This window comes from Brachyhypopomus gauderio, chromosome 14 (genome assembly GCF_052324685.1).
Source record: "Brachyhypopomus gauderio isolate BG-103 chromosome 14, BGAUD_0.2, whole genome shotgun sequence".
In the NCBI taxonomy this organism is placed as follows: Eukaryota; Metazoa; Chordata; class Actinopteri; order Gymnotiformes; family Hypopomidae; genus Brachyhypopomus; species Brachyhypopomus gauderio.
This window is the reverse complement of record NC_135224.1, coordinates 7,398,804-7,416,830: the sequence shown is the minus strand read 5'-3', so window position 1 is coordinate 7,416,830 and position 18,027 is coordinate 7,398,804. Positions and strand designations below refer to the sequence as shown.

General features: G+C 44.6%; 2 protein-coding genes across 2 annotated transcripts; both read right to left on the bottom strand.

Annotated features, from left to right (window-relative positions):
• Nucleotides 1-1,273: 1,273 nt before the first annotated feature.
• Nucleotides 1,274-14,732, bottom strand: rell1 (RELT like 1). The gene is made up of 7 exons (XM_076972458.1): nt 14,372-14,732; nt 11,663-11,857; nt 9,672-9,746; nt 6,713-6,767; nt 5,018-5,287; nt 4,009-4,144; nt 1,274-3,800 (listed from the first exon to the last, which is right to left on the bottom strand). Exons 1-7 carry the CDS (start codon nt 14,403-14,405, stop codon nt 3,777-3,779), a joined length of 789 nt encoding a protein of 262 aa, XP_076828573.1. The 5' UTR covers nt 14,406-14,732; the 3' UTR covers nt 1,274-3,776.
• A 624-nt stretch (nt 14,733-15,356) lies between these two features.
• On the bottom strand, nt 15,357-18,027 carry rwdd (RWD domain containing 4). Its single transcript, XM_076972459.1, has 6 exons — nt 17,825-18,027; nt 17,611-17,691; nt 17,187-17,296; nt 16,745-16,895; nt 16,458-16,566; nt 15,357-16,261 (listed from the first exon to the last, which is right to left on the bottom strand). The coding sequence occupies exons 1-6, from the start codon at nt 17,846-17,848 to the stop codon at nt 16,086-16,088; spliced, it is 651 nt and encodes a 216-aa protein (XP_076828574.1). The 5' UTR covers nt 17,849-18,027; the 3' UTR covers nt 15,357-16,085.

Genomic DNA, 18,027 nt, shown 5'->3' with positions numbered 1-18,027 from the left:
GTTCAAGGGTATCTGGAATTTTGACCCAGCTACAGTACTATCTAGGATGCATTCTGTCAACACATGGCAAAGCACTTTGTAAGTCAGATAAGAACATCTGCTAAATGCCCCCAAATGATTCACTGTAATATATATATATACACTGTGAAGTACACAATAATATAAAGTATATAGAAATGTCCTACTTATATATTCCTATCAATTCAGAAGCATTTTGCTTGCATAGCTGATGAACTTCTGTTTGTCTGTCTCGGAAATGTCCTGAGGTCATACAATCAAGTTTTCACACTGCCATTTAAAATTATATAATATCAATGTTGGACTGAACCAATAGTATATATATATTTTTATGGCAGCTAAATATATGCTTTTGAAACATTATTGCATTTGTGTTCAAACCAATAGTCTCTGCAAGGTCTGATCACCGTTCTCACAAGCAACAAGAATATTTAGCAGAGAATCTGACTGAACTGAATATATATCTTACTGCGGTGTGAACACTTGTGTATGTGACCTTTTCAAAAATCTTTTAAACAACCAGTTTGAATCAAGGTTATGCCACAACGCAGAACTTTGTTTTCCCAAACTTAATACACTATTAACACCAATCTATTTATATTTTCAAACAAGTCATTAATTAATCAAAAGCTCCTTGGATGTGTGTTTTAAATGTCAGAATGAGGGAAGTGTCATTTACAGGTCCATGTGGGAGGGCGTTAATAATTCACTAGGCCCAAAATACTCCAAACTAATAATACATTTGAGTCCGTTAGTCATTCATGAGCCCCACATGCACCAATTCCACACATGCATGAGTTACTCTGAACTCACAGCTCAGTCAGTACCTTAATGAGATTTGATGTTTTCAGGGAAACATCACAGTGCATGAAACCAGATCAATCTCATGCGGTCCCCTAGATATTAGCATGCATGCATGATGAGATATTAAACAGGACAGAGAGGGGAAAAAACAGGCATTGTTGAGTTATACAAACCAACATTCAAATTAATATGCTTATTGTAACTCACAGAGCTAGTATATATAAATTCCCTGAATGAGTTGGAGAGAAAAGGCATTTGGTATTTGAATTCTGAGCAGTCAATTTCCAAGGTCATCAGTACCTCTATAGTGACCTATTAATGGACACCTGTTATTCATTACCCCAAACAGCCGACCTGACTGATGGTCCCGGGGGTAAAGGAGGAGAACGGTGCCCTCTTGTGCAATTCAAAGGGAAAAAAGAGGTTTAAAAGAGTAAGAGAATTCTGACACTTCGCTTTTAATTGTTTTAATGTATAAATTGCTGGTACAAAAATTAACATAGAATACCTTGTTCTGTAACAAGTGAATGTTTAACAATGTAAAATAATATTATTAGTGTTCCAATTTTTCTTTATATTTTAAGCAAATTTGTTCATGAGGTTCATTCTTCAATACACTGTGAAGTCATTTAAATGGTTCAAATATGTCAATAATGATCCTAACGTTTGCAGACCTGAGGTCACAGATGTTCTTTAAAGGAACAGTCCCTCCTCCATCATGCTGTATTACTCTGATCAGGAGCATTCGGGGATGAAGTATTGCCAGGATCATCATCTGAACACAATGCTTGACAGAAAATGTCTGTATCAAGTATATCCAGAAATATTACGCATATACCTCATAATTACATCTTACATTATTACATCTCTTCCATAACAGGCCATTACATGACACTGGTCTAAACTAAAAATGATCCGATGGAACCTTTTAAAGTTGTTAACTGCTTATATGTCAGAAAGGCACCAATTGCAGAAATACAAAGCATGAGCTCTAAAAAAACATAAATGACCTTTTAATTACAAACAAATACAATTTAAAAGAATGGTTCACGATTTATCAAATTTTCATAAAATACACTCAGCGCAATCTTAATTTTTGCACTGGAGCTTTGAATGAATCGCAACCAACAACACGTTCAACTTTATAACTACACCATGTTGAGTTCAGGCTGAATTCATGGTACACTGGCCCCAAACTGCACAGATTTGCTAATAATCTTCCAGGATACAGAGTTTCCTATGAGGTTCTTGGCTCTGTTTGTCATACTGGTATCTGTGGTGCAGCACTGGTGAAACTGAAGAGGCCATTTCAACCTGCATATTCACATGTTGAACTTGCTTAATGTGTGTTACATTTTAAACAGGCAGTCTGCTGTGTACAAATGGCGCTATTCAGCCAGCTGAGCCAACCAAATGAGCGAGTTAAATGTACGAGTTCTTAATTTCCTCCGCAGAATGCAGCATGCCGTGTCCACGTGTTAGAGATCAGTCTCAGAGCTCCAGTGCAAAACAAAACCGAACACGGACACGCCCGTTTGTTCGACTACACTGGAAGCGAACAGAAAAAAAAAAGGACAAATTCTTCCTCTTAACGATTCCTTTAAAAATATTACATTTTCAATTTTCCCATGCAATACATATAATAAATATAAACACATTGGCAAGTTTACTTTGGCTATATTATACAGAACTATGTTTCTTACAACCCCAAACCCCTTCTTCTCCTTACCAGGTGGTTCAAACTAAACTGCGCTCTCCGAGAAGGTGACCGCTAAACCATTCAGAAGCCATGTAAACTCTCCAAACTCACTGACTGGAGAGAACAGGACAGGCACAGACCTACTTCTGATGTACATGACCAGACAAATACGACAATATAGGTTATTCATAGTGACCTTGCATTAGCTCATGACATACACTGCTTTCATCGAGCACGTGGATGCGGACATTGAGATCATACAGGCTGAACAGATGGGAGTGCAGAAGAAAAAGACCAACCAGTCTAAGACTGGCCAGCACCACTACTGATCCCATTCTGTGGGTATTCAGGCACTGGAATGGACGCCTATACGAAAATATGCAGCATGATTGACAGGCCCCTTTTTCACTTTTTCAGGCACCGAAGATTATTTCTTACTAGAGCTGGTCGATGGATTTTGCTTATTTTGTTTTCACAGTCATAGAAAAGACTCACATTAGCTTCGTACTTATGGCTCTATGGAGGCATTTGGGTGGGAATAACTGAGTGCTAATGGGTTTTACATGAGTTATACATCAGGCTGGATACAGCACTAAAACAATAATAACAATACATGTCCAAAACTGGGGACTATGTGGACTACGGGGTCAGCTAACTGGTGAGCTATAGACAGATAGTGACTGGCTCTGGATAAAGTAATATTACACACATCAAACCGATTATTATTTAAAGGCAAAAATAGAATGGCTGAGAAAGACTCAAATATCATGTAATTAAGCCATTTGGTGGAGAGACAAGTGAGAAAACTGCACTGCTTAGTCCACCGAGTCACATGACCAAAACTACGCAACCTTTCTGGAACCCAGACTCTGACCTGTCAGGCCACGGACTGACCACAGATACATTCGTGGCCGCCGACCAGCACAGAGTGCAGGTGTCCGCAGTTAATAATGGTGTGCATGTTTGTGTATAGAAGGCTGATGTGATGTAGAACTGGTGTCTGGTGGTCTTCATAGTTTCTCCAATAACACAGCCCCTCCTTCCCAGTGGCAGGGGGGCGGAGTCAGATAAATAAATAAAAAAGTTCCTCCTTTCCTTTTAGTTTCAATTTGCCTCATGTGAAAAGCGTTGCGACCCGGTGTAGTTTAAGTCCTCTCACTACCCCCCTCTACTGGCCGAGTGAGTTTAGCTTTAATACACGTTTAAAACTCTCACTCAGCTGTACTTGAAGGAGACAGCCATGGCTTCACGTGCATCACTTTTTATCATCTTCCTCTGCCTACAGAGAGACAAACAGGGAGGGATTACGCTCTCACGGGGCCACACACACCGTCTCTCGCATGTCAGTTACTGCAAAGAAATGGATCTCACACTACACACCCGCACGTTTCAACATACAGTCCCCCACCCAAACCCATCAGCTTTCACTATGACAACAAGCGATTACATCAGCTGGGTGAGGTGGGGTCACGCCCCCCGGGGCTCACCTGGGCTTGGCTGGGGCTGCTACAGCTCTGTGGTGCCGCCTCCACCCTTGCAGGGGATCCAGGAACACTGCCATTGGGCTCCATGAAGACCAGCCTCTCCCGCACCGGCCTGGGTTCAGTCTTTGTCACTCGGAACCTGAAAGTTAACTTGGTTTCTTAAGTCTGCTGTTCAAAACCAGCCGTTAGCTAGTAACGGCTTAATCTCCATAAGCACACAAGGACATATGCACACCACAATGAGATAGATAGACAAACAGACAGTCACTCACTCAAACACTCAGTAATGACGCTTCTAACATGCGTGCACACGTGCGTAGTCCTGACAAACTTTCAATCACCCAGATAAGCAAAGGAGCAAGTGCTGAATTAGCATTCAGCACACATGGTCTCTCTTGCAGAGAACACACAAGAACAAATGGCCTGTGTGTCCCCCCCAACCCTACAGCTCCCCCCCACCAATCCCCTCAGCTCCGCCTCCCACCCCCTACCACCCTACCACAGCTCCGCCTCCTCCCACCGTCCACAGCTCCGCCTCCCGCCCCTACCACCCCCCACAGCTCCGCCCCCTAACCACCCCCCACAGCTCCACTTCTCTCCCCCTGCTGCGCCACCCCTCAATAGCAAATGCGGAAAACAGAAATGACGTTAAAAGGCTGTTCAATCAGTTGGACACACAAAACTAAAATGTTTAAACACCAGCCAGTATAAACTAAAACAAGGACAAAGATGCCTACTTAGACTTAGGGCACTATCAATTTTGTACAAACACGCTCAAACACCAAATCTTACACACACAACAGGATGGAAAACAAATAAAAGGAACTCATTTCCATGTTCAGGGAAGCATGGTCTCTCATTTATCTGAACGCACAAATCAGGGGGGAAAAATACCTCACTTAGCATTTAGCTTTTGAATGCTAACAGCTATTCCCCAAACATACCCTCCACAGCCTACTCTTTCTAACAGACACACACACACACACACACACACACACACACACACACACACCTGCCCACAGCCAGCACAGTGACCTCTCCAACATGGCTGCGTCTTTTCGCGGCGTCCGCCTTCCTGCCGGATCGCGGCTGCACGTGGGGCCATTTCTTCTGGTTGCAGCGGTGACAGATACTCTTCTGCCCTACTGCCCCTCCAATGGTGTGCAGGTGGTTACAGGTGTGCTTGGCCGCCCCAGCGGGGGCGCCGGGGGAGACAGGGGGCGCCGGTGAGGTGGGCGTGGGAACGGTGGGTGTTGTGGGTGTGGTGGGTGTCACTGGAGCGCTGGAGCACAGAAGCCAATAAGAATACAGAAAATTACAAAAGGGCACGAGAGACAGCGGTGCTAAAACCCAAAGTGGAACAGATTCGGGGAATACCAGCCCAATCACGAGTGCTGGGTGAACAGAACACCACTGTGTTCTCCTCAACCACAGTTACACCAGGGCCCACCGTGGATGTCACATGTGAGCGTGTGATGGGTCTTTCTGGCAAGGCACAGTTGGATCAGGACAGAGACGTTATCTCAGCCCGGCCAAGCGCTGCACCCACTTCCCCATGACCTACTGCGTGCGGAAAGATCCAACCCATACTCCCAGCGCCAGACTGTCTCCTCCACCCATCAATCACACTCTAGCCCCACCCACGGTCCCGCCTCCTCCCAGCTGCCGCCCTAAGTGTTCCTCTGGCTCTGCGCCCAAGAGCGGGTAAGGGAGCGAGAGCGGCCGCTAATCCATCCCACACATAATCTGGCCCTCGTGCTCAGCCATCGCTCTCCAGTGGAGCCGTGACGGCCTCGGCCCCAGACCCCCCACATTCATCCCGCCCTTCACCCGTCTTTTACAGGCTCTTCTTTCTTCATCTTCTTTGCAGCGCATCTATTCTCTCTCTCTCTCTCTCTCTCTCTCTCTCTCTCTCTCTCATTCCAACATTCCTTCTCTTGCAATATGGTATGCACTAGTCAAGGCTCCCCGTCACACCTCACTTCTGATTGGCCAACAAGAAGGCCCGCCCCTCGCCGCGTGGGCCTGGCCAGACACAGCAGGCGCCCAAGCACTCGGGCCTCCGTCTCCGGGCCTCGCAAGAACAGCCCGCAAGGCCACGAGTGGGACTGGTTTGGTAACAGCGCAACACTGATCGGAAGAAAGTGATCGGCGCTGTTGATTGGAGTTGATGACGTGTAGAAACCAGCACTTCTGATTTTCAGTAAGCCGTTTCAGAACTACAGGAGCACAAGCTCGGTGGATACAGGCGGGTGAAAGAAGGCCAATCCTGAAGGCAAAACCTTGATCTCACTCTTAGTATTGGGTTACTGTGTTCACATTGTGCTCATCAGTTTATCTTCATGTTTGTTTTGTGATTGGAACATTAAAATCGTTTTCTACCACTACCACTGACATTTAAAGGCGCCATGGTGTGTGTGCACGTGATACTGCAGGCTGAAAACCCCAGTAAGGTGTTTGAATGTGTTACACTGCCACCTTGTGGCAATAAGAGTCATCACCTTGTTAGCCATGAACAAGTTAAAAAAGAGAAATATATCCATTACTACATAAATGAATATAATATATTCAGAATTTTCACTTTTTTACTTTAGGTGCATGCACTGAGATTAAGAGATTAACAAAAATTTAATAATACAAACAATAAAAAAAAAAATTGTATTTAAGGGGACTGATGCATCAATAGTAACATCTAGTAACATCTTACCCATCAGAATCTATACTGTGCTCGTTTATCATGGCCTTCAGGGCATCTGTGTTGGCTGAAATGAGGAGAACAGGGGGAGGGAGAAGGAGAGAGGGAGAAAGAGAGACAGAGCAAGAGGGAGAGAGAGTTGTTATAGCAAAGAACCGTTGGTTAGTTTCATCTTGATACTGATACATCTGCAAAGTACATTTACATTTTCAGGCATTTGGCAGACATTCCCCAAAGCAACATATTCATCAGTGCGAGACTTCCTCTCTGTGGAAACTGAAGCCATGACCTTGATGTGGCTCTACCAGGTGAGGTACAGAAGATCAACTCCATTAGACTACACGAGGCTGCAGATTTTCATGACAACACAGACACTTCTAGAAACCTTCACTGAAGGAGCGTGAAAGGTCTGGAGTTGCTGTTTCCTGAGGATCTGAGATTAGTATGCTGGTTCCTACTCAACACAAGACAATTCCAGAGCAGGGAGGAACCACGCAGGTCTCCTGGGAAAAACACCAGCTATACCTTGAACAGTTTATATCTGGTGTGCTGCACAACATACAATCCGCAGGCCAGACAACACTCGATCCGGCACGCAAATAAAACATTAATGTTCTTAAATAAATATACCGGCTGCCACAAACTCAATTTAATGAAAATGCGAAACAGTGTCACCTAGTGGTTACTTTAAGAAATTGCATCGTTCTGCCTTTCACTTGTTGTCTATTGCCTGAGACAAGAGGTAAATCCACGATATTTTAGGAGGGGTTTTCTCAAAATCAAGTACAAGAAAGAAATTAAGTTATTCTTGAACATTGGTCATTTAAAACGAAAATAAATATAGAGAAGTCAATAATCATGTGATTTAATTATTTGCTAAAAATAAGTTGAACATCCCTGGGTTATATGAATCCATTGTAGAAGTTTGATTTTCTAGTGTTCATTCTGAGGATTTTATTACTCACACAAGCAGCGTCCCATAGACTTAAAGTGCATAAATAATTGAGCAATGCCAGTGAATTTAAATAACCCAGACTCCGTTACACTGTGAATTTCAGAATCAGAAATTAAATAACACACATACCACTTTTTGTCTGTTTTTCCTAAACAGGTCAGATTACTTTTTTTATACTACAATTATATTACAATGTGGATGTTATTATAAGCTAAAGCACCGATGACATTTAATGAATTTTTGAAAAGAACACAAAATACGCTGTTCCAAATGATACAGAAGGCAGTTTGAAAGCCTTCAGTGAGTCATAATGAACTCTGAACTGAGATCTGTCATGTTTGCTGTAGACATCATTTTTCATAAACAAATAAATGGAAAAAAAAGACTTAGATATATTTACATAATACAATCCCATCTCTGAGATGTTTTAACAACTCATCCACTAAACTTCTAAAAGTCCATGCAGAGCTTCTGTCTGTGTCTCACAGCTGCTGGTTGAAGACACACTGCTCCTCACACTCATTACAGCAGGTCCAGACTCTTAACACACACCTCGAGGCATGACCACGGCCACACAAGGAGGGCATATTTTTCCCCTCCTTTAATGCCCTTAGCAACCAGTCTTTTACGGCATGCTTTTATGCATTAAGAAAATATTTTAATTTCACAAGCTACAATCCATCTTTTTATACCATGGCAGAGAAAGGCCAGTTAGGGAGCCTTACAGAGGTCATTCTCAAAGGTCATTCTCAGGGCCCCTACAGGGCCACACCCCCTCATCTCCCAGCATTCCCAGCATGCGTCATCACTATGACGTCCCCTTGCCAACGTCTCAATCTTGCTGGTGGCCTTTGTGTGCAGCTGCCGGGCTGCTCTGGGCTGATCCGGCACGGACACGGTCTTGGGATTCCAGAGGGAGCAACAGCTTCAGATACAGTGTGCTGCCCCTCAGGGCCCGTTCACACGCGTCTGGACAGCTTCCATTACTCACACGGTGGCTCAATAAGCCTTTATAATAAGTCTGTGCGCCCAAAGATCCTTTCAGTTTAATGGCTTCTCTTTAGTTTCCACTAAACGTTGATCGTTTTCATGCCTGTTGCAAGACACCACACAATTTCATGCGTTTCATCTATAGAAAGATCTTTCTTCCTCCTTTTACTTCACGAGAACTGTGCTTCACTCTATAGTGTGGGGCATCCTCTTTAAGTGGGTTTCCCTTTAATTAAGCTCACCTGGCAAATCTTTACCAACCCTCTCTAAGATTTATAGATCTAAAGATATGAGAAATAAATGACATTGTTTGAACATGGAAAACCACTTGTTTATTTTACTGAAGTCCTACCGATTTGTCCACTGCAAATTAAAATAGGAACATGGTGTGGAGAAAGAGCGTGTTCAACTTTTGAACGGGCACCTCATGGACACTTCTCCTTAGGCCCAGGAGTTCTGCTTCAGTGATGCAACACTCAAGATGCAATGTGCCCCCCCCCCCCCCCCCCCCAGATTGCTTCACGATGGTCAACACTGTAATCTGACCGACACATGGAAACACGTGTCACAGCACAACTATGACTGTGTATTTAGCTAGTGTATTTCCACGCTACGCAGTTAGCATTCCCAGCAGCTAGGCTGTCCGCACCAGTGACGAAACAGAACACAGACAGCGTGGGAGGTCCGAACGTGGCCATTCAGACATTACGTCTATGCAAGTATTACACAATATACGGACCATCCATTTCACATCGGAAGTGGAGAAATTTTATGAAAAATAAATGAGTCATTTATTACGCTTTGGTACAGTATTCTTAGGACACACATTTTATATGTACATTGTGTGTCCAGAAATGAGACACCTAATGAGACAGAACGCAAAGACTTGGGCTCCCCGGGCCTTTAAGTATCGTGTAGTGTAGAGCAGGTTGCCCTCTACAGGTCATGGGGTGTCGGTGCAGATGGAAAACAAGGGCTTCATTCAGTGTAGCAAGTGTTCATTCACACACACGCATACACTCCTACCTTCATTTGACATGATGTACTGAACGATCTGGCCCACGGTGTCCGTGTTGACATCGCTGTAGGTGTCATTCAGTTCTGGGGTGAGACGGAGGGGAGGTGAGAGAGAAAAAGAGTGAATGAGTGATCCAGATGAAGAGAGCAGCGTTACATAACAGAGAGACACGCCCTTTAGTTCACTATTCAGGTTCACCTTACAAAAACATTTGTAATTTTCTTCAGAGGGTCAGGTGTGGCATTTAATTAGAAACAAGGTTTCTTAGAACTCGAAGAGGACGGAGCAGGAGAGCTAATCTGAGATCTCCAGAAGATTCCTGAGAGACACAGATACTCATTCATGGTATTTTTTTTAGACATTAATCAAATTCCTCTTCCTCATGTAATGACAAAGAAAAACAACTACCCTAAATTTCTGCACAGGTTGCAGCACACACACACACACACACACACGTAATTAGAAGTACAAGACCTGGCCTTCACAGGAAGTACATGTTTGCGGTGCTGAATCAATTGTTAACAATCAGAAGCTGGACAAGCTGGTTTAGTTGAACAATTTGACCTTATCGGGTCCTGTAAGGTCGTGCTGAAAGAGGCCGAGCTATTTTCAGACACGCGTAACTGTAAAACGATCTGGACTTCTCTGCTGCTTCTTTCCCAGCTTCCATTTTAGCTTTTGCGGGATCAGTACCCACTGGAAACGTGGTGCTCCATTAAGTATGAACGTCACCCACACAGCTGACCCCAGATCAGCTTCAAATCAAGACTTACTAGCTCGTTTCACACCACCAACACTGCTCAGCACGCTGCTCAGGCTCCTACCGACACAAACGGAGCAGAGTGAGGCGGTTAGCGGACCAGGCTGGAGGGACCCCTACGGATGGGGCAGAGACCGCATCCTCGCCCAGACCACAGACGGCCGCCTCTCCGCCGCCCCCTTGAGACAGAGCTGCGGTAGCACACACAGGCTGGCAGCCTGAGGGACGGCCATGATGGAAACTCAAAGGGGACGCTCAAGAACAAAAGGGAGGACATTAGACACTCTAAACCCTGCGTTCCGCCTACATTCTTCTCAGTTTTAGTCGGTTAGAAACAGACATGTCCTCTAGTGACGGCGGTGGCCGGTTCTCCTCCGTGCCATCCTGGTACTGCTAGACTGGATCTGTGCAAGACCCAGCAAGAAAATGCAAACTTTTTTTCCCAGAGCTGGAAAAAGTTAATGGGGAGAAACTGATTTGAATGAAGACCAAATGTGTGTGTGTGTGTGTGTGTGTGTGTGTGTGTGTGTGTGTGTGTATGGGAAGGTGAATGATCCAAACGCAGTCCATTACCACCAGCAGTACTACATGTCCATTCCTTCATGTACATATGGTTCCTCTGCCACGTAGCCTCTCTCTCCTGTGTTGGGTTAATAATAACAACCCAGAGCAAGCTCCATTAGCTTCACACGCAGAAGAAATGGGGTGCAGCCTTCTACAAGAAAAACCCTGTCTAGACGAACCAACACAATGGGTCGACAGACAGATTACAAGTACTTAATCTCACCACAACGCTAACCTGCCGCGTCACTGTGGCTCACGAGGCCCATTTGACCAACTGGCTAAACCAGTTTCACCTTCACTCCCCTGAGGGAGAAGGCTAGGGAGACTGCTGATCACCCGAGAAGGACCAGACCATTGTGCTTTCTAAGAAGAAACTCAATGCTGTAATGAGGTGTCGTAATTGTTCTTAAAACGCTAGATCCATTAATTCACTGCGACATACGTGGAGTACATACAGTCACTAACGCAGGAAAGGGAACTAGTGTCGGTAAGAAGAGTCAAACCTTGTGATTTTTCACACCAAGGCCTCAATGTTCCTCAGTTCATTCCTCTACGGTTCCTCGCCTGCATGAATACGCAGAACACAAGCACTGGCAGGTGGGGACTCCCTACGAATTACCAGCGGACCATCGCCAGCGCCCCAAAACAAGCCCCGCCCCCGTCCCGCCTACCAACCTCCTTGATCCAGCTGCTTCTCCTCTTCCTCGCTGCCCTCGTCCTGCTCGGCGTCCGTGGTGCAGCGGTAGCCCTTCCTCTTCAACACGTGACAGATGAGCATACCCAGGAGGCCCAGGAGGAAGAAGACGGGCACCAGCACGAAGGCCACGTTGGCATGGCTGTCCGGGTGCGGGTCAGCCGCCGTGCTGTTGTCTGCAGGCAGGAAGCAGATTCAACCACAGCTCATTTCATGTTAAGACCGTGTTGGTATATTCTTCACATACGGCGCAAAATATTGCCTCTCAGAAACATGACTTTAAAATATTACCTCACCTTTCTAGAGCAGATATTGTATATACATTAAAAAAGGGACCCAACAAGGTAGAATGTGGAGGTTGAAACATTATTAAGTGGCAAGTGGTTGTCAGAAGTGGAACAGAGTATTCCCAGAGTAATACTGCTGCCATGACAACAGGTACACTCACAACAGGTCATTAGGGTGAAAACATGGAGATAAACAATGACAATACTAACAGTTTACTGAGACACTGAGGTAGGATACAAGTCTGAGAGATTCAGACAACGTGTCTGTGTGTGTGTGTGTGTGTGTGTGTGTGTGTTTGAGATAAGAGTCACAGAGAGATATGTGTGTGTGATAGATGGGGCTGAAGAGCAGTGTTACAGTGTACTGATGGAACTAAATACAGTGCTGACTCAGGAAATAACAGTGACTTTCCAGAAATAGCTGCTTTTCCCCTTTCTTCTCTCTATCTCTCTCTCCTCCTCCTCTCTGTGTCCCTCCCTCGCTGTCTGTCTGTCTCTCTTCCTCTCCGTATTATTACTGAGGGCCAGATTCTATTCACACTTCACATCTCTGTATTTAAAGTTCGGATCTCCCAACTTCCTGTGACAGTGACAGAGCCACAGGTCCCCTGTGTCTTCCCCGTTCTGTGAGAGAGGTCATTCCCTCCCACAGAACCAGCAGACAGACAGATGAGCGCAAGCACACACACACACACACACACTAACTACTTAGCGAAAATTCCTTCAGCAAAATATACCATCACCGCAATCCTGGATCTCTGTCAAAGGACAAGACAGGACAGGGTTCATTCTTCAAAAAATCAAACTGTATGCAAGTGCTACAAAAATTCAGCCGGTCAGTGTGAACTTTGCCAGTTATCACATTCCCCCTCCCACACCCCTAAAGCCAGAGCCACTCAGAACCAGTTTACTGTTGGCCCCTCTGTCCCTGAATGTTGGTGACACCTGCACGCGTGACCCGCCCTGCTCGCCACTGCACACCTCATGCAAACGAGGACATCCCTGCCAACAAATGTATAGACTTCAACTGCACAGTCACAAAGAGAACTACACGCTCCCGCACTCTTAAACGCAACAGTGATAAGGTTCTGTTTGTGGGTTAGTTTTGGGGGGGGGAGCATCCCACAAGCACACAAGAGAAACACAACAACACAAGAAGGAAAGAAAGAATCTGAAAATTGCAATGAAGTTTTCCATTAATCCACCTAACTGGGGGGGGGAGAGAGAATGGCTCCAGCAGATATCAGAACAACATCAGAGATCTCCGGCCAGAAGAGTGCACACTACCAGACCTCTAGTACAGAACCCGAATGTGAGGGGAAGACACCGCACAGGTCAAGTCGGGGATTCTCGAATTATAATTAATATACAACACCTCATGGAATGAATCGACTTTTTCCATTTATAAACCGTTCCTCCTCATATTACTTCAGAAGCACTTTGCTTCGGTTTGCTTGCACAGCTGATGAAGGACCAGGATCCAAAATCACACACACACACACACACACACACACACACACACACACACACACACACACACACACACACACACAGTAAGTCTAACCAGACTTGGATGTAACTACTCCAAACAAACCAAGATCCCATATTTAAATTTACATTTACGTTTTAATTAAACAAACACAAACCTTACGCACACTTGGAACAAAGTCAGCCATCCGCCACAGGCTACTGAGGTAACGTTGCATTCTGATACACTCATCAGTCTCATTTGCTATGAAGGTAAAGCTTATAAAAGGTACTCAACAACAGGACGACGAGATCCCACCTAGTCAGAAAGCCACAAAGAGCAGGGACTTTCTATCTCTCCATCTCCTTTGTTACGGGTTTTGGGCGTTATTCAAAGCACACGGAGACCAGAGGCTTTTAGATCATAATCCACATGAGCCTACACCTATTTGAATGGCCCCAACACAGGAACAGTCAAGGTTGGGCTCCACTCCACAGGAAGAGACAGCCAACACGGGGCATGATCTGGACTTGTTACATAACACCATAACAGTACAGCAAGTTAAGACAGGGTTTCCCTTACTCCTAAAATGACTGCTAAGATGTGCATCGGCTTATTGACACATAGATAGGGACATGGATATCATATACAGCATTACAACACAACATGATTTAGAGGAGCCTGGAGAACATCTCAACACAACTGGGCAGCGATGAAGATGCAGGTAGGAGCATCTCTGCAGGTGAACACTGAACTTTCTGGCTGCGTTGCCCACCTCGGTGTCCAGAAGTACAGAACACAGCCTGCACACACACACACTGCACCAGCCCGACCATCACACAGGACCAGGTCCGTCCTGACCCAGTACATCACTATGTGGTCTCGAACTTCCACGTTTGTTTGTGTCTCAAGAATATTAATAACTTGTCACTTACTTTGCGCTCTGGGGTTTTGTAGAGAATTCGCCATGTGTCTCGGAAGGCCGCCTGTGGATCTAGGGTGGACTGGAGCGGGCAGGAGAGCCGCCCGAGTGTCCTGGGTTCGGCGAGGCGTGTGTGAGCTCCGCTGGGTCTGAATATCCGGCGACTCGCTCGTTTCCTCATTCTTGGCAGGGCGGGGGGGGGACACCCCGGTCCTAACGTCAGGACGGGCCTGGCAGCTTCACGGCTGCACTTCGGGACTCTTTTTTGACTTACGAGTCACTTAGAGAATAAATAGTGTTTGTGACCAGGGGATTATTTGGAGACGGGCGTGTGTAAGAGCAAACTGAAAGGAGGGAAATGTGTTCCGCCACAACTACAGATGGTGTCGAGGATTTCGTGCGAAGCGTCGGGCGGAAGTTTCCCCGATGCATCATGGGAAATGTAGTCAGACCGATATGTGACGGTTGTCCATAGCGGTGGTGTGACAAACTCAACCACCAACCCAAATCCGGTTCTTAATGTGGCTCCTCGGGTATATGAAAGATATTAAAACTGTAGGACCTGAACGTTTGGGGCCTTAAGTTTAAACACCACTGCTCTCTGTAATTTCACGAGCTATTCCAGGAAGGCTTGCTTCAAGATTACACCCTTTACTTGCTTCACCATTATGTGACATTAGGTAGGGTGGAATACATTGTGTAACATGTCTTTAATCAGGTCAGATTTCTTTCAATTGGCCATTTTACACAATGATGTATATCATTTTATAAAGGCTCATTATAACTGCACTTTCAAGTTCAGGTAGATTTTGGAAGCCAGCTCACTACCCTGAGGTGCAAATGCAACGAGAGCTTATAAACTGTCTATTGTTAAACTCCATAAACAAACTCGCTTCTGATAAGAAGGTCAGACATTTTTTTATCATTTGCATAAAATAAAGACACAACTCGAAATTTTCATGAGGTTTTTATGTCAAGAAAGTAACAGACAAATGGAAAACCTTCAAAGAGACTTTATATTTTATCAAGACAAGCGCAATAAATAACCAAAAAAGGATGTGATGGGCTAATAAAAAGGGTAGAAATGCAAACCAAGGATCACCAAATCAAATCACAACACACCACCAAACACCAGCGCTACCGTTCTGCCTGCGCCCTCGAGGAGAGCCGCCGCTTATGCTCCAAACGGCCGTGTACTCCCAGCGAGGAGACTCCACCCTGCCGTCAGCATGCCCCCCCCCCCACGCCACAATCTCCAGGCTGTATTAATGGCCGTTTGGCTCCTTGTGTGACTACCGCTTTGGTAACTTTGGTCTTTTCCTTGTGGAAAAGGGCAGCATCTTGTGTCTGTGTCTCAGCGGCACCAACAAGCCTCAGGTGGCTTCACACCACTGCCAGAGGGCCCAATTTCGATTTCCTTTAAAATCAAGATATGTTAAACTTTCCATATCCATCCAAGCATCCATCCATCCATCCGCCCATCCCCTTCATCTCTCCTGCAGCCCATCCAGTCCTCTAGAGCGGTCCATTTAGCCATCCTCTTTTCCTCCTGTTTTGCTCAGCTGTGAAAGTAGTCAGAAACATGTCAGATGGCCAACAGAGGTGTGTTTAAAAAAAAAAAAAGAAAAACCGATCATACATGAGTAATGACTGAAATAAAACGAACACATTGGTGTCTTAACTGAAAAAACAACACTTAAAGGCATACTCACATGCTGATGGGGAAATTAAGCAACGGCAACGTAGCAGCAGAGAAAAACAGAACACGCAGTCAACATTTGTGCATTTAATTGGCAGTTTAACTTAAATAATACAAGCGCATACAAGGATAATGTAACCAAAACACAAACTACCTTGATAACATCAACCCAGTTCCAGCCTCTTGGCAGTTCACCCTTGTTATCTGTGGATTGCAAAAGTGAATTCAACAGGTCCAACTGCATTTCATTCAGTCACCAAGCCAAAATGCCCATACAACCGAGTAGATTTATCACTCATTCATCACTCCAGTGTCTTTACCGAGTAGATTCATCACTCATTCATCACTCCAGTGTCTTTACCGAGTAGATTCATCACTCATTCATCACTCGTGTCTTTACCTGTCCTTCCTATCATTTTACGCTTCTGTGCTTTTGTGAGTTGTTCTTTCTTCTCCTTTTTCTTAATGACTGAGACAGGGCTATTGGCATCACTGCTAGAAGTCAGGGTCTGAATTTGTAAAAAAAACAAAAACAAACAAACAAAACTAGTTAAACGGAACCAGTTCAGCACACAGAAAACATTGTGCTTCATCGGTGAAGACACCTGATTAGAAACACACTCATTATCCAATGGCCATTACAACAGGCCCGAAGCGGTTCTGGTGAAGAGGAACTAGTTGACTGACCACAGCAGACACTGCAGGCTGGTGATTCTCCATGAGCGTGGTCTGGTTCTCCTTGGCCCACTCAAACAGCGTGTACATCATGGCAGTGCCCAGGTTCACCTCCACTTGTTCGTATAACTTTGACATTATTAGCTGCTTGGTCTCCAGGGAGCTAAAGATTATGACAAACTCAGCTCAGAATGGAAAGACGGTGCTGCAAAGTGTCAGTTTCATAAAGGGTCATCATAACTCACATCACACCACTGGCCTTCAAGACTGCAATACATGTAAAAGCAAATATATGCTTTGTAACCCCTCATGAATTGAGGTTGGAAGACCATGGATTACACATTGGAAAATGTGATATTAATAGAGGACTCAACTCAATTTGCCAGTAACATAGGTGTGGCAAACAATAAGAAAACATTGAACATGTGCAAATACTATAACGAGAATTCCTTACATTCTGTTATTGAAAAAGGCATCTAGGGATATTTGAGGTGCAGTTTCAGGATAAGTCTCTGGCCACGAGACATCCAACAGGAATGAATTGGATTCGTTATGGTTTCCTACCTGCATAAACCACAAGAGGGTTGTCAAACACAATAAATATCATCATGGAATATGAATACGGACATGCCAGTAATCACAAGCACTGCGTTAATAAGAATCATATGCAATATTAATAACTATTGTACATACCAAACCACCTTATTTAAATAGAAAATAGCTATTTAAATAAAGAGAAACACCCATTTGTAAAATGAGGATTTTATCGCCATTTTAAAATCATTGTTCTAAATATTAAAGGTAATACATGTTTATGAGACAAAGGGGGAACTTGAAACCGTCTTATGATTACAAGTCCAACTAACTGCACGAATTACCATGAACTGGAATGAAACCGGACCAAGTTCCTTGAAGCAGTCGTCCCCTTCATAAATTGAACGCAGAGCCTCCAACTCCATCTGCGAGAAAATGTGAACAAACGTTGACTAAGACGTTATTGTTTAAATCATACGACTAAAGTTTAGGGAAGGACACAGGAAGCTAGCTCGGCTAACGCTAGCTGGAGTAAGCTAGCTAGCTCCCACAACGTACCTCTTGGTCTTCGTTGGCAGTCATGTTTTATTTTTTAGCAGTCTGTCAGCCCAATCGTTTTAGTGTCTCCTTAATAACAACCTACCCAAAGCATATACTTATGTAATCTATTAATAAAATAAGCTTTACGCGACCAGACTGAACTCATGCTGTCCACCAGTTATGTCAGCCCTGCCAGCAGCACAACTAAGAACTCATTATTT